The sequence below is a fragment of the Pediculus humanus genome, genomic scaffold (genome assembly GCF_000006295.1).
Source record: "Pediculus humanus corporis 1103172108302 genomic scaffold, whole genome shotgun sequence".
NCBI classification, from domain to species: domain Eukaryota; kingdom Metazoa; phylum Arthropoda; class Insecta; order Psocodea; family Pediculidae; genus Pediculus; species Pediculus humanus.
In genome coordinates this window covers 446396-461691 of record NW_002987871.1, presented here as the reverse complement: position 1 = coordinate 461691, position 15296 = coordinate 446396, and the positions used below count along the sequence as shown (strand labels likewise).

General features: G+C 27.4%; 2 protein-coding genes across 2 annotated transcripts in view; both read right to left on the bottom strand.

Annotated features, from left to right (window-relative positions):
• The window catches only part of Phum_PHUM569840 (NAD-dependent deacetylase HST1, putative), a gene marked incomplete at both ends in the record, with an annotated part of 4021 nt that extends 951 nt beyond the window's left edge, over positions 1-3070 (bottom strand). The window contains 8 exons of the mRNA XM_002432065.1: positions 22-358; positions 442-718; positions 810-965; positions 1046-1180; positions 1273-1561; positions 1648-1885; positions 1998-2181; positions 2920-3070. Of these exons, the coding sequence (XP_002432110.1) occupies positions 22-358; positions 442-718; positions 810-965; positions 1046-1180; positions 1273-1561; positions 1648-1885; positions 1998-2181; positions 2920-3070 (1767 nt within the window). The remainder of the gene's footprint in view (positions 1-21; positions 359-441; positions 719-809; positions 966-1045; positions 1181-1272; positions 1562-1647; positions 1886-1997; positions 2182-2919) is intronic.
• Positions 3071-10875: 7805 nt separating this feature from the next.
• Positions 10876-15261, bottom strand: Phum_PHUM569830 (Cylicin-1, putative; the record flags this gene model as incomplete). Its single annotated transcript, XM_002432064.1, has 7 exons — positions 10876-10887; positions 11083-11315; positions 11409-11536; positions 11627-11897; positions 12009-14447; positions 14534-14735; positions 15244-15261. 7 exons carry the CDS (start codon positions 15259-15261, stop codon positions 10876-10878), a joined length of 3303 nt encoding a protein of 1100 aa, XP_002432109.1.
• Positions 15262-15296: the final 35 nt, after the last annotated feature.

The following is a 15296-nucleotide window of genomic DNA, read 5'->3' as shown; positions in this document are numbered from 1 at the left end:
CATGGAATCGACGGAACCCACCCGAACATCCCTTAAACTTTGTGTTATAACATTTGTTTTTTCCTCTGTGAGTTTCTGTCTTTTAGAATCATTTCCGGGACAATCGGAAGTCCCTAGACTTCTTTTTCGACAATTTTCATTACAGTCTGTTTTTGATTCTTGAACCGTGTGCCCGCATCTTTGATTCGATACTTTTCCGACAAATATTTCCGTTTGAGAATTAATTTGACTTGTAAGATTTTCCGCTTCAGAGTCTAACTTAAAATTATTTGATTCATCTGTCGAAACGGGAAGAAGTTCTGTGGCTTCTACTAATTTGCCATCTCTCCAACAAAGTTCTTCCCATTCCTCACCGAGCCTTAAAACAATTCATTTCAATAATATTACATTTGGTGTAATAAAAAAAAAAAAAAATTAATTAATTAATTAATGGTGTCTTACAGCCGACAAATGTGATCAACTATCACATCACTTTCTCCCAACAATTCCACATCGAAATTTAAATGTGGCAAAGGTTCTAGATTAATAAGAATTTGTGGAACTGACGCCGGTATAGAACTAGGAATAAGAGCAACTGGCCTAACTTTTAAAGAAGAGCCTATCACAATTAACAAATCGCATTTGTCTTTGTCTCCAGCCATGGCTTCATGAAAATCTTCTGGAAGACCTTCGCCAAAAAAAGTTATATCCGGTTTCATAATTCCTCTACATACTAGATCTAAAATTTAAATATAATATAATACGAACTGCTTTTTCTTTCTTTTTTTTTTTTTAAACCACAAAAGACTAATAAAACTCTTAAAAATTACCTCTATAATCTAATTTATCCTGAGTATTCAGGCCTGGCAAATTGTCTTGCTCGCACGTTACACATATAGGAATTTTTTGAGCGAAAACATCTTCTCGTATATCGTCTGCTTGAACTTTTCTTTTGCATCTTGTGCATGATGCTGTTGCAAAGGAACCTGCGTAAAATTTTCATTAGAAAAATGGCGCTGAATAAATTTACATAGTTTTTCTTTTTCATTTTATTTTACTTCCTTACCGTGACACTGTATGACTTTTTCGATACCAGCGACTTGTTCAAGTGTGTCAATATTTTGCGTATAATTCCTTAAAAGTTTTCCTTTTTGTTCCAAAGCGCGAATAAATCTATGACATGGTGATGGTTTGAATTGCCCTACAAAAAAATAATAACATTCTATTAATGATTTCACCGTTAATTAAATAAACCTGAATTTTTAAATATAATCACTGTAAGAAAAACCTCACCTGGATAAATATCCCGAGCAAATTTAAAAAATGGCCTTGGATCTTTATTGAAATATTGTATGTCGAACATGGCTTGGGGATCTGGAAGATCGGGGAAATCGACAGCTAGCCTGGAATAAATTCCATTTCTGGATCTGAAATCAGGAATTCCACACGAAACTGAAACTCCTGCCCCAGTTAAAACCATTATATTTTGACTTGTTTTTATCAGATTAACAGCATCCTCTAGCGTGTTAATTGTCGATAATTTTTTTCTTCTCGGAGGCTCACTTAGCATACTTATAATAATCTGTAAAAATTTTAATTTCGTTTTAAAAAAATTTTTTTGTGATATAAAAAATAATAATAATAAAAATTAATAAATCCATAACATACCTTCCACAAAGTAAAATCATCTTTTCCAGATGGAAGAGCAGCAATAGCTGCTTTATCTTGCACTAATTGAAATAATAAATCTCTCGGATCAGCACCATTTGCCATTTGATGATGAATCCAAGACATTGGCCCAGAAGTCGGCTTCCAATCTTGCCCACTCAAATCGGATATACCGGAGAGGTCAGATATTGTTGATGAAATGTCATCGTTGTCATTTAATTCATCTCGTATTTCCATACTGGAAGTCATGAAGTAAAAAAAAAAATTTACATTTTAAAAGATTCATAAAGAAGATTTATTTTAAACTTAATTAACTATTATCGAAATGATTTTTCTCTTTACAAACACACCTTGAATCGAAAGTTGATGAACCTGGAACTGGAGATTGAATGTCATTTTCAAATGACTGTAATCTAGCATTTTCAGATAAAACCTCTGTCGAAGAAGTCATTTCAATTTCACTAAAACCAGAATCTCCACCATTTAATACTTGTTCCGTACTTAATGGTGCGATTCTGTTTTCTTGAACACTTTCTGAAAAAAAAATAAAAAAATAAAATAATAAATTATTAATTTTACTGATTTAAAACAATGGGAATATAAAACAATTTTAAATGTTAATTTACCTTATTATATATCACATTATATTTCATAAATAAAAAGTTTCACCAGTAGATTGATTTTCTTTTAAAAAGCTAAATAAACATAAACTAATAAAACCGCTCTTTTTAAGAAACTTAACCTCAAATAAATCAACGATTTTCTGTTAAAACCTAGAAAATTATATTTTTCATCAAAAATTTATAAGTTTACTTGTTGATAATAATCAAATATAAGTATAACAAAAATTTTTAATTATTAATAAAATTTATACGTGAAAAATACCTATTTAATAACATTAGTTTATGTCATAATTAACAAACACTCAAGTTCAACGGAGGTCATAGCGCGAGAACGAAAGTCGGCTTGCTTTAGTATAGCAAATTATATTGATTATTTCTGACCGCCAAAAAAATTTTTTTTTTTTTTACAGACAATCATAACCATAATTGATATTTTCTAATTCGAAATTTATATATGAAAATTAAATGTTAATATTTCCAAAACGAATCTTTTAAATGTAGAAAAAGAATATATTAAATATTGAGTGAGCCGCACCTACAAAATGGCTCCTACATAGGAAGTTCCTGCGTGTCGGCCATTTTTATTTTTTTTATTTTTTTCCTCTCTAAATAAAAGACAATATTTTAATAGAAAAAAACAAAAACTTACCTTTTAAAATTTCCGAAGAAGTTGAAAATTTATCTGAAAATAAATTTACATCCATTTTAATGTTATTTTCTAACGTGCCAGAGGAACTACATTCGATTTTTTGTTTTTTAACACTGCTCGTACGCTCCTGCACGTCACAATTGGAAGCCATTTTTCGAACAACTCAGCATTGTGATTATATTTTAATCCACATGTGGCGCTAGTGTAGTTTTTAATTTCCGCTCCTTTTTTTACGCATGTATTTTTAAGAAGAACCATGAAAACATTTTACCAATTATTATTATTATTATTATTTTTTTTTTTTAATATTTTAATATTTCACAGATAGAAAAAAAACAATTTTCTTTTTTTATTTTTTTGTAAATGATTTTAAATAAACTACAATTTAAATCATTTTTAAAAATATTTACAAATGACAGACAACTTCATTTAAAAAAAAAAAAAAAACAAATATAACATCATAAAATAGTCAAAAACCATTAGCAATGTAAACATGACAATTCAAAAATTATTTATTATTTCCATCAAAATATTTTAATAAAAATAATTAAATTAAATTAATAATAATAATTATAAACTAAGGATAAAATAAAATAAAATAAAATAAAACAATATTGTAATGTAAAAACTTAATTTATTTTTTTTAGTTTTTAGTTTTCATATCCTACTTCATTTATGTACATTTTTTAATTTTTTAATTTTATTATTATTATTTTTTTTTTTTTTTCAACTATGACAGGAAAAATAAACATAAGAATTATTTATAAATTATCTGCCTATATATATATCAGTCACATTTGTACATTTAATTATAGAAAAAAAAAAAAAAAGAAAAAAAGAAAAGGAAAAAATATACTACAAAAATAGTATAATTTAAACTCCATAGTCACCTTACTAAGAAAGTCACTTATAAAAATAAAATACAATAAAAACATAATTAAAATTAATATGTAAGAGTTTTAAAACAATAAAATATAACATAATTATAAATGTGAGAATAAAATAAAAAACTCTTACAATTGTTTTCTATATATATATATATATATGATAAAATAAAATATTATTATTATTAATATACATTAACTCATGTACACACACACACACACACATATATATATATATACATTTAAAAAAAAAAAAAAAAAAAAAAACACAAAATTTGGATTGCCTTAAAAAATAATATACAAAAAATTATCATTATTATTATTTATATGTATTATTTTAGCACAAAACTTTTAGAATTTCGTTGAATTTTCTCTCTCTCTCTCTCTCTCTCTCTCTCTCTCTCTCTCTCTCTCTCTCTCTCCCCCTCCCTCCCTCCCTCCCTCTCTCTTTCAAAAAAAAAAAACAAACTAATATTTAATTTTTTTCACATATTGATTATAAGAAAATTTTTTACTTTAAGATTCATTAACAAAAATAACAATAATAATAATAATAATAATAATAATAATAATAATAATAATAATAATAATAATAATAATAATAATAATAATAATAATTACAAACATTTTGATTTATATTCACAAATATATGGAAATTATATTAAATTTTACAATTTTTTTCTGCTGGAAAGAAAGAAAAAAAATAAATAAATTTTTTTATTTTATTTATAATTTTCAAATTTTATTTTTTATGTCCTTCACACATGGCACAAATTCCACATTAAATTAAAATAAAATAATAATAATAATAATAATAATAAAATTCACAGAAAAAAAATATTGTTAAATTTTTAAAATAAATAACTTCTATTAATAGTAATCACATAAGGAAAAAAAAAAAAAAAACTATTATTACTACTATTCTGGAAAATTTTTTTTTTCCATCCACAAGTTTTGTAAAAAAAAAAAAATGTATTTAATTGACTTATTATTATTATTATTATTATTAATTTTAACACATCACTTAATCGATTCGATCCAATAGTAATAATAATTTTAATACGAAAAAATAAAAAATAATTTTCGGCCGCACTTTATAACAAATTCCAGTCATCATTTAATAATTTTTTTCACAATAAATATTATTATTATTATTTTTTTTTCCAGCGTTTTAATTAAAAAAAAAAAAAAAATCACAAAAAACCTAATGATTCGTTATTGTAAATAGTAGTAGTAGTATGGGGGGGGGGAAATTTTATTGGATTTATATGTAAAAATGAGAAAATTTTAAGAGAAAGTTTTTTTTTTTTTTTTTCTCCAGCTAAATAACTTAATATTATCCAGTACCTTAATCGAAATCATCATTTTTCATTGCAACCTTTGTCTTTATACCAATAATAAATATATTATCCTTAGCATCACTGAAAGAAAAATGAAAAAAAAAAAAAACAAAATAAAACAATACTAATAACAATATTTTAAAAAAATTTAAATCTTCCATGAAAATCCTTCTCGACAATTAATTAATTAATTAATTAACGTGTGGAAAAACAACAACAATAATGAGAAAATGGCGCGAAAGTGTAACGGTCACCAAACGTTTACTCAACTTATTTTATTTAATTTTAATAGTTTTATTTAATGATTTAGTTATAAATTATATATCAAAAGTTTTGTCATTTAGTGTAGTTTATTGTGATGTAATTAATTTTTTATATTATTTAGTAATAATTATATTATTTTAAAATTAAATTTACAAATGGTCAACGGTTTCGTGTGGAACAAAAGGAAGTCTGGGTAAGAAAGAAACTCGGAAGATGCTTTAGTACATAAGATTACTACGGATAAATATGTCATTTTAAAACTTAAATTTCACTTGCCAAAACGTTAGGCTAACAAAAAATGGAGCAAAATGACCAAAAAACAGTTTTAAAATTTTTAAACTACCCTAACTATGACCTAATTATGAGTAGTTGAGCTAAGTACCTCCTGCCACACAAAATAAAAATGAAGGAGGTAGTTTAATAAATTAATTTATTGTATCAGGTGGACATAAAATCTCAGTACTCCCGATTTCAAGTGTGAATCTATTGATTGTAACCCTTTTATTAAGTCAGTTTGTTTCATTATAACATATTTTGCCATGTGTTAGTGTAAAATTTAAATTATGATTAGAAAAATTCTGAACTGCATTAAGATTACTTAAGTTTATATGGGTACAAAATTGTAATTTGTATATTGTGTGCATACATTAAGGATGGAAGGCATGAGGGAAAATAACGAAAAGGGGGATGAGAATAATAATAATAATAAAAAATTGTAAATATTTTCATACGAAACTTAAGGTACAAAAAAATTAAAATGATTTTTTCTATTTAGAAAGAACGAGCCTAAAAATAAATAAATTAGTACAAAGAAATGAAACGAAGGAAAGGAGTAATTAACTCATTTTTCTCAACAATTCTCATTCAAAAATCTTTTAAACAATAGAAATGTTGTTTTTGCCGTTGAAAAGACAAACAAAACAAAACAAAATCATTATAAAACGAATAAGTAGAGAGAGAAAGTCTCTTTTAAAAACAAAAAATTTTTCATTTTAAAGTTAAAACAAAAGCAAAAAAAAATTACAAAATGTTTCAAAAAGTGTCAAAAAAAAACAAAAATCATGAATGTCATTTTTTTTCCTCCCTCCATATTTTTTTTCAAACTCTTTTTATACCTAAATACGGATTTAAATTTAATTTTAAATTTTTAAAAAAATTCATTTTTATTATCTTCGCTACGGTTATTCATTATTTACTCTTATTAAAACAATCAAAATTCCTTCCCTACTACCTCCCTCCCATCCTCCCCCCTTATACCTTAAAATTTAATTTTCTTTATACCTACAAGAACAAAACACACACACACACACACACACCCACCCTTCTTACATCTATCATCCTGAAAAAAAGAAAGAAAAATTCATTCATTCCTTCACACCACGCACTAATCGTGTTCAGGCACGACAACTTCCATCTTATTTCCACACACATGGGGGTAAAAAGATCCATCCCTTAATCAACCCTAATTATCCCATTTAACCTCATCATTATTTCTATCATACATTCAATTGTGTGTCACTTGAACTTTTGCCATATTATTACCAAAAAAGAAAATACCCATCGCCAATAAATTTAAAAAAATTTTTTTACCGGAAATGAGTGTTTTTTATATCCGTTACAAAAAAGGACAAGTTTTGAAAAACGTTTGAAAATTTAATAACGACGGTTTAAACCATTCCTACGACGACATATTGTACGAATCATTCTCAACGTAATTTCCCGAAACGGAAATTAAATTTTTTTTTTTTTTTTTTACGGTAAATCTTTCGTCCCTTTCAGACATTTACAATTATTATTATTATTATTATTATTATTATTTAGATTCGACAAATAAAAAAAAAAAAAACGTGACGAATATCATTTTTATTAAAACTAAGTTTCGACAAGTATTAAATTAATTTATACTTGATCGATTATCATTCATTATTAACGAGACATAAATTATCAAATATTGCGTGTCATAACCTGATGAAAAAACCTTATAAGAATAATAATAATAATCATTCTAATAGGTTTTTATAAATGTGTAGACGTTTTAGTGATTACTATATATATATTTTATTAAAGGTCATTTTAACCTTATCCGTGACAGTGACATTAAAAAATCACAATCGATATCGACTGGATCGAGGTCTGGATCTTATCGATTATTTGTCTTCCTGCGACAACTACCCCTAACTGGGATGATCTAACATTATAACAGGAAGAATGTGAGGGGGTAGAGAAACCAGAAATGGAGAAGGATTATCCTCAGAAATGGTTTAAAAGTGGTGAGAAACTCAAACTGTCATTCCAGGTGGCGACACTCCGGTCACTATTGGAAGATTATCACATCCACTACTTAGATGGGAATCTAACTAGGACATTAATGGAACCCTAACGGTAGGAACACCTAAGATACTCCATTAAACCTTCTTACGGTTGATTTTTAGGGAAAGAGAGGAACTATTGGCAAAGAACACTTAAGACTAGATGGAAAGACTGTTCGGAACTCAAAAAAATCCATCGGGTCATAGGAAAATACACACACTTTTTCCGACATTTGTAAATTTCTACGAATGACGCCATGTTGGGAGCAGCCATGAGGAGAGAACACCTGACGTAAATAATGACAAGTCATTACTTTCCTTTTTCTACCTCATTCCTAACCCACAATAATAATAAAAAAATTATTCACAATAAATTCGCTCGCGTTTCCGGTAATCATTTTTTTTTTTTTTTTTTTTTTAAATTACACATCGACAACCCAACTAAATACAAACAAAACAAACAAACAAACAAACAAACAAAAAAATCAAAAATGACTTTCTTACTGAGGTGCTGAAAAATAAATTTTCACTGTGGGAAAAAAAAAAAAAAAAAATTTAAATTAAATCAAAACAATTAAGAAAACAAACAAAAAATAAAAACAACAACAACAACAACAACAACATGTTTGTTTCCCTTAGTGCGTTTTGTTTGTTTCTTTTTTACATACTTTTTAACCCTTTTTTTTTACTAATAACTAAAAATGTTTTTTTCACTTTATTTACTAAAAAACCGTTTATTAAAAATTATTTATTGTTATTATCATCATCATTATCATCATGTTTTAATTTAAAAAACTTCAGTGTTCTTAATCGTTATAATTATTTAATATGTACACGTGACAAAAACAAAAAAAAAATTTGTAATAAAAAGAGTATAATAAAATTAATAATAATAATAATAATAACTGTTTCTCCGGTTTTTTTTAAAAATATTTTTTTATTTTTTATTTTAAATTTTTTTTTCTTTTGAATATGAAGCCATTGTGAGGAAAACTGTACAAAAAATCTCTCAATCTACGACATTTGTATCCCTAAATGATGATTCACGATTTAATTTTGTACCTAAACATTTCAAAGAGAAAAAAAAAAAAAAAAAAAAAAAAAAAAAACAAAAATAAAAAACAAACAAATAAATAAAACATTGAAAATTTTCTACCATTTTTAAATATTACATATTAATTAAATAATACATTTAAAATTTTCTTTTTTTTTTCTTTTTTTTTGTGAGAAAAACGCCATTTTTTGAATCACGTGATTCTTTTCTTACCGACACACACACACACACGCACAATCAAACAATTTCAACAATAAAAAAAAAAAATTTTTTTTATACAAAATATTACAATCAATAAATTCAGTAAAAAAAAAAATTAAATACAAACAATTTTAACGAATTTGATTGCACCTTCTTTTCTTTTCTTTTTTTTTTCATTCAATTAAAATTTATATAAAATAATAATAATAATAATAATAATATGCCTGAGTAAATTAATTTAGAATATTTTAATAATAATATTCGGATTTAAATCGATTACAATATATAATCGTTTTTAATTCCAATTTCAGTCTCATTTTTATATAATGCATAACAATTAAAACCAAAAAAAATTTTTTTTTTAAATTTACGCACACGCACACGCACGCACGCACCCCCCCACACACACACACATACAAATATACACACGTAAATAAAATAAAATAAAATGAGAACAACAATAATTCGGCATGACAAAAAAGAAAAAAAATATATAAAATTAAATTAATTTAAAACTCAAAAATTAAAATATTTCAAAAAAAAAAAAAAATTTTAAAAAACAATTTTACAACGTGAAGAGAATAATAATAATAATAATAATAATAATAATAATAATAATAATAATAATAATAATAATAATAATAATAATAATAATAATAATAATAATAGTATTAACAATAATAATAATATCGAAATTTCTCCTTTGAAGAATATTAAATAACGCAAAAAAAAAAAAAAAAAAAAAAATAGCAAAACGTCAGAAAGCTTGAGTAAAAAATGACAAAAAAAAAAAAAAAATTGTCGTCATTGTTCGTTCTCCTTATTTAAAAAAAAATCAAAATAATAATGATAATAATAACAACTTTTTTTTACAAAAAAAAAGAAAAAAAAAAAAACAAATTTATCAAGTCATTATAAAAAAAAAAATTCATTTGTTCGGACAATTGTAACCGACAAACTTATGTATCACATGTTTATATATATATATATATTTTAATACCCGCAAATTCCGAAATTAAAAATAAATTAATACCCAGCGCAGCAGTCGATTCAATTTTCTCATCACAGTTTAATAATTATGTGTTAATAATTTAATAAAATCCCTGAGTATTTAAAAAAAAAAAAATTTGGTTTTCGTCGCTCTTCGAGCAAAACATCACGACCAATCACACACATCAACAAAAAAACCACCGAGAAGTTATTAGTATTATTATTATTATTATTACTATTCTTATTTACTAACATCTTTTTGGTTTATCGTCGGTTCTATCAAATATATAATTACAAAAAAAACAATATTTAAAAAAAAAAAGCCGAGAAAAATACTGAAAAATAATAATAATAATGAAAAAAAAAGAAGAGAAAATATTAATAATAATGATAATAATAAAAATTTAAAAATTACATTATTATTATTATCACAACATAAGGGTAATATTTTTTTTGTTTTTTGTTTTTTTAAAACAATCATTTTTGGTACGACGTTACTTTGCAAATCGGTTATTATTAATATTATTACTATTATTATTATTATTATCGATATATTAATGTAAAATCTCAAATTGTATGTATGCTTTACACAGGCAGAATGATTTAGACTCGGCTATCATCATTATTATTATTGTCATTCAGTAAAAAAAAAAAAAAAAAATTTTTTTTCTATTCATTTTTTTAACCTTTTTGGGTGTAATAACCCTTTTGTAAATAACTCAATCCGAGTACAAAATGAATGAATGAATGAATGAATGAGAATGATTAAATATTACAACAATAATTATTCAAAATTAATAAAAAGATAAAAGTGTACACTTGAATGAGATCAAATTAATTTAAATAAATAAAAGATCAATCAATCAATCAATCAATCAATCAATGGCTATAAAATTAAAATTTTTTTTTTCCAATCAATCCTCTTCCTTTAAAAAAAAAAAAAAAACCTTACCACCACCGTTGAATATAAATTAATAATAATTTCAAATAATTTAATAATAAAATGAATAACCGTGAAAATATTTAAAAAAAAGGGGGGAAAAAAAGGGGGGGGGGAGAAAACAACAACAAAAAAACGAGGAGTCGATCGTAACAATAGTTAAATAAATTTCTACACGTACCTGGGAACTCAATGTAACGTTTCTTTTAAGACGAAACCTTCTCGATTGTTTCTCTTCTTCCACTTCTTCGAATCTTCCCCCAATAATAATCCCTCCATCTTCCTCCTCCTCCTCCTCCTCCTCTTGATCCCCAATCACATCCATCGGATCCTGTTGCCTCAGCAACTTTCTTTTCTTTATTTGGGCGTTGGGTGGACGTGCGAATCGCTGATATATTGTCGTATCCGGTTTAACTTTAAAAAAAAAAAAAAAAAAATGTCTTTTAAAAATGTCGCCAGATTCTTTTGTTTTAATGAATTTCTTAACCACAAGCACGTAACACATACCTTCAGGGACTAGATTTTTATCTCTGTGTAAAAGAAGGACTCTCCTTTTTTCTACAACCGTGCCTTTTTCGTCGAACAACATTTCATTCGTGTCATGACTTTCGCGATCGGGTCGTTTTAATTTTTTACTGTAAAACGCCATGATAAATCATTAAACCTTTTTAAACCTTTTTCGTTGTGCAATTTAACTCGCGTAAAAAAAAACATTTTCAACTCACTTTCCTAAACCCTGAAAGGCGGATTGAACTAAACGTGAATTATCTTGAACGGTCGTAACCTTTTTTAACTTTTCATTTCTTCTCCGACTTAAAACGGTTCGCAAATCGCTTTTATTGTCTTCGTCTTCGCCTTTATTCTTTGGCTTTTGCTTCGAAGAGACTTCGAGTACAAAATCATCATCTTCGTTATAGTCTTCGGGTCCGTCCAGCAATGTTTTATCATTATTACCGTCGATAAAAGACACTAATGGTGGCTCTTCTAGAATATTTTCTAAAAAAAAAAAAAATAAACAAAAATTGTTTTTAAAACCTAAAAACCGACTAATATTCGAAACTAATACTTTTTTTTTTTTTTTTTTTTTATCGAAAGGTTCATTTGTACCTGTTTTTTTAGATATTGCTTCGTTTATTTTCACCGTTCTCGCGGGCATTGTCTTTTTAGGTATCGTATCAACAGTCGTACTTTTGGACTCGATAAAATTTCCCCTTTTGACGGAAACTTTCGATTTTCTAGGTTCGGTTTGTTCAATCGCAATTTTCGGAGTTAAACAAATGTCATTTTCTAATTCTTTTTCGAAATCACTTATTAACTTGTCAAAATCATCCGTTTCTTGAGTCAATCCCCCATCGTTTTGTTCCGCAACAATTTTACTTTCACTATTTTTTTTTAATTTGTTACTTTTTAAGTCACTTTGAGTTGTCGACACTTCGTTGTCTTTCAAATTTTTCTCGGATTTAAATTCATCCTTTTTCGACCAGAAAATTGGTTTTCGATCTGTTCGCCTTTCTCCTCTCACACCGGAATTTAAAGAAGAAGAAGAAAATCCCCCGCTGTTGTTTTTCCCTCTACTTTTATCTAAATTGTCATTTCTACTTTTTTTACCATCCATATTTGTTGATTTTCGCGAATCGTTTTTATTGTTTCTACGCCATCTATCTCTCCGATCGTCGCGATTTGATTTTTCGTTGGTATTTTCCTGCGTCAAAGGTTTATTGAGGAAAATTTTCCGACTCGCATTATCACCTTCCCGCAAATTCCTAAAAGACAATACTGTACGGTTAACTGACGACGAATTGTTTTTCCTAGGATCGCTGGATTTAAATCTACTCTCGAATTCATCTCCGCTCTCTTCCGAATCATCCCATAAATTACTCTCCAAATTGATGGTCAACGCATCCTCCTCATCTTCGTCATTATTTTCATTCGATTCTTTAATTGATTTAAGGGATATTTTTTTGTCAACGGTCGGATCCACTTCATTTAAACTTTCAAATTTTTTCTTTCGAGCTTCCAAAACGGAATCCGATGGAGGAGCCGATGTGACGACATTAGAGTCAGTCTCTTTCGCACCTTGATTTTGCGCGTCCTTGCCATTCTCATCAGATCCTGACTTTTGTTTTGGACTCTTGCTTCTTTTTCCGGAAACATCCGAAGATTTTACATTTTTGTTCGGTGAAATTCGTCTAAAATTTTTCGATCTCATGTTAGATCTCCGATCGTATTTCCTGTTTTCCCTCGACAAACTCCTGGGTCGTTTTTCATTTTTTCCTCGCTCGTTAGATTTTTCATTTCTTTCAGTCGATTCCAATTTATTTTTTTCCACAACTCTAAGAGGAGATCGATTTTTCCGAGGAGTTGGAGACGTGCTAAAACTAAAGTTTCTACCATCGGTTCCATCTTTTCTCTTAGGTGATTTTCTTGTCGTGATGACACCTTTCTTTATCGGAGATTTCGATTTTCGTTTGGGTGATGATCGGTCACTAGATTTCGGTCTTCTTCCAGGAGAAATTCCCCGGCGAATGGGAGTTTTAGATCGCCTGTTTCCGATTCTTTTATAAGGTGGGGAGGTTTTATTATTAATTGGAGATTTAGAACGATGTAAATACGGTGAAGATGAACGCCTTAAAGGCGATTTAGATCTTCTAAATGGTGATTTTGAGCGATGAAATGGGGAATTTCGAATAAAGCGCCTAGGAGATCGTGATCTTCTTCTGGGTGATCTACTACCCTCTCTTGGCGAAAAAGATCTTCTTATTCTTCCGTTGGGAGAATTGAAGTTTCTGCGTCGAGCAAAGGGTGATCCCTCGCGAAAAAGCGGAGATTTTGATCTTCGCCTGGGAGAAAATGACCATGGGGAACGTCTACGTTCGTAAGATTTGGACCTACTTCTAGAAAACCGAGTGTAAGGGGAACGTTTTCGATTAGGACTTCTATACCGCCTGTAAGGACTTCTAGATTTTCTGGAAGAAGATCTTGAACGCCTAGATGACCAAAATGGACTTCTCGATCTGCGAAAAGGACTCCTAGACCTTAAAGGACTCTTTGACCAATATGGGCTTCTTGATCTCCTGTGGTTACGACTAAGAGAAAAAGGACTTCTACTTCTACTTCTAAAAGGACTCCTAGACCTCCTTACAGAATTTTTTTCATATGGAGATGATGGAGGTTTTGTTGCATTACTATTTTTTGAAAAATTATCCGGAGAAATAGATTCCCTAATTTCGATTATCGCTCCAGGTTCTTTTCCCGTTTTAACTTGCACTAACTCAATTTCATCATCACCATCTGCAATAACTTTGTCTGTTCTATTTTTTGACTCTTTTTTAGAATTATTAGAACTTTTTGACAACACTGTTTTCGTAGATGGCAAAGGAGCTTTTCCAGATATTTCCGCTTCAAGTTGGTCCATTAACCTTTCTAAACTATCTTCTTCTTCTTTATCATCAACACTTAAAATATCACCATCATTTTCGAATGTGATTCCGGAGAAACATGACAGTTTGTCTTCTTCATTTTCTTTATTGATTTTAGTATTTTGTGCTTCTAAAATTAATAATAAAAATCATCATTAAAAAATTTAAAATCAAATAACAAAACGAGAACAAAACAAAGGAAGTGTATTTTACCTAATGGTTTATTTTCTGGCGGGGGAGTTAATTTTTCTTTTTTAATTTTTTTTTCTATTACTTCAGTATTTTCAATAGGAACTGGAACTATGGGAATTAAATTATTGTGATTAACTCTATGAGCATATTTGCCTTTTCTCGATTTTAAGGCAGCTAATCGTAAAGCTTCAAGATCCACTTCTTCATCAGACTCTTGATTATTCTGTTAATTAAAAAAAATTTGCTACAAATAAGAAAATTACACCCAAATGTATGCAGAAAACAAATGAAAAATGTGCTTAAGGTATTATAAAGTAAATTTTAAACGTATTTTAAACCTGATTAGTGCTCTCACATAAAGTAAAAGAAATGTAAAATAAACCAAACGAAAAAAATAATCAAAAGAATACAATTTTTTATCAAATGCGTTTAACAAATATCTTCGTAAATACTTAATTCGTCACTTAAAATAATAAATATCATTTAGTACAAAACAATTAAAAAAATAATTAATAAAACCAAGAATAAAAATTACATATTATAATGAAACTAATCTTCATGATCGATATATATATTTATGGGTTTCTCCTCCATTAAATTTCTAATTTAACGAATATAAATAAGTAAATAATATGCTTTTAAACAATTTACTTAAAAAATATCGCGTGATAATTTTAAAATAACTAAGAAATGTTTAAATAAAATTGAAAAATAGAAAAGAAAAAGCTTACCATTATGTAGGACGACATTTTCTAGCAATAAAAACATGAAGTTGATTGGGTAG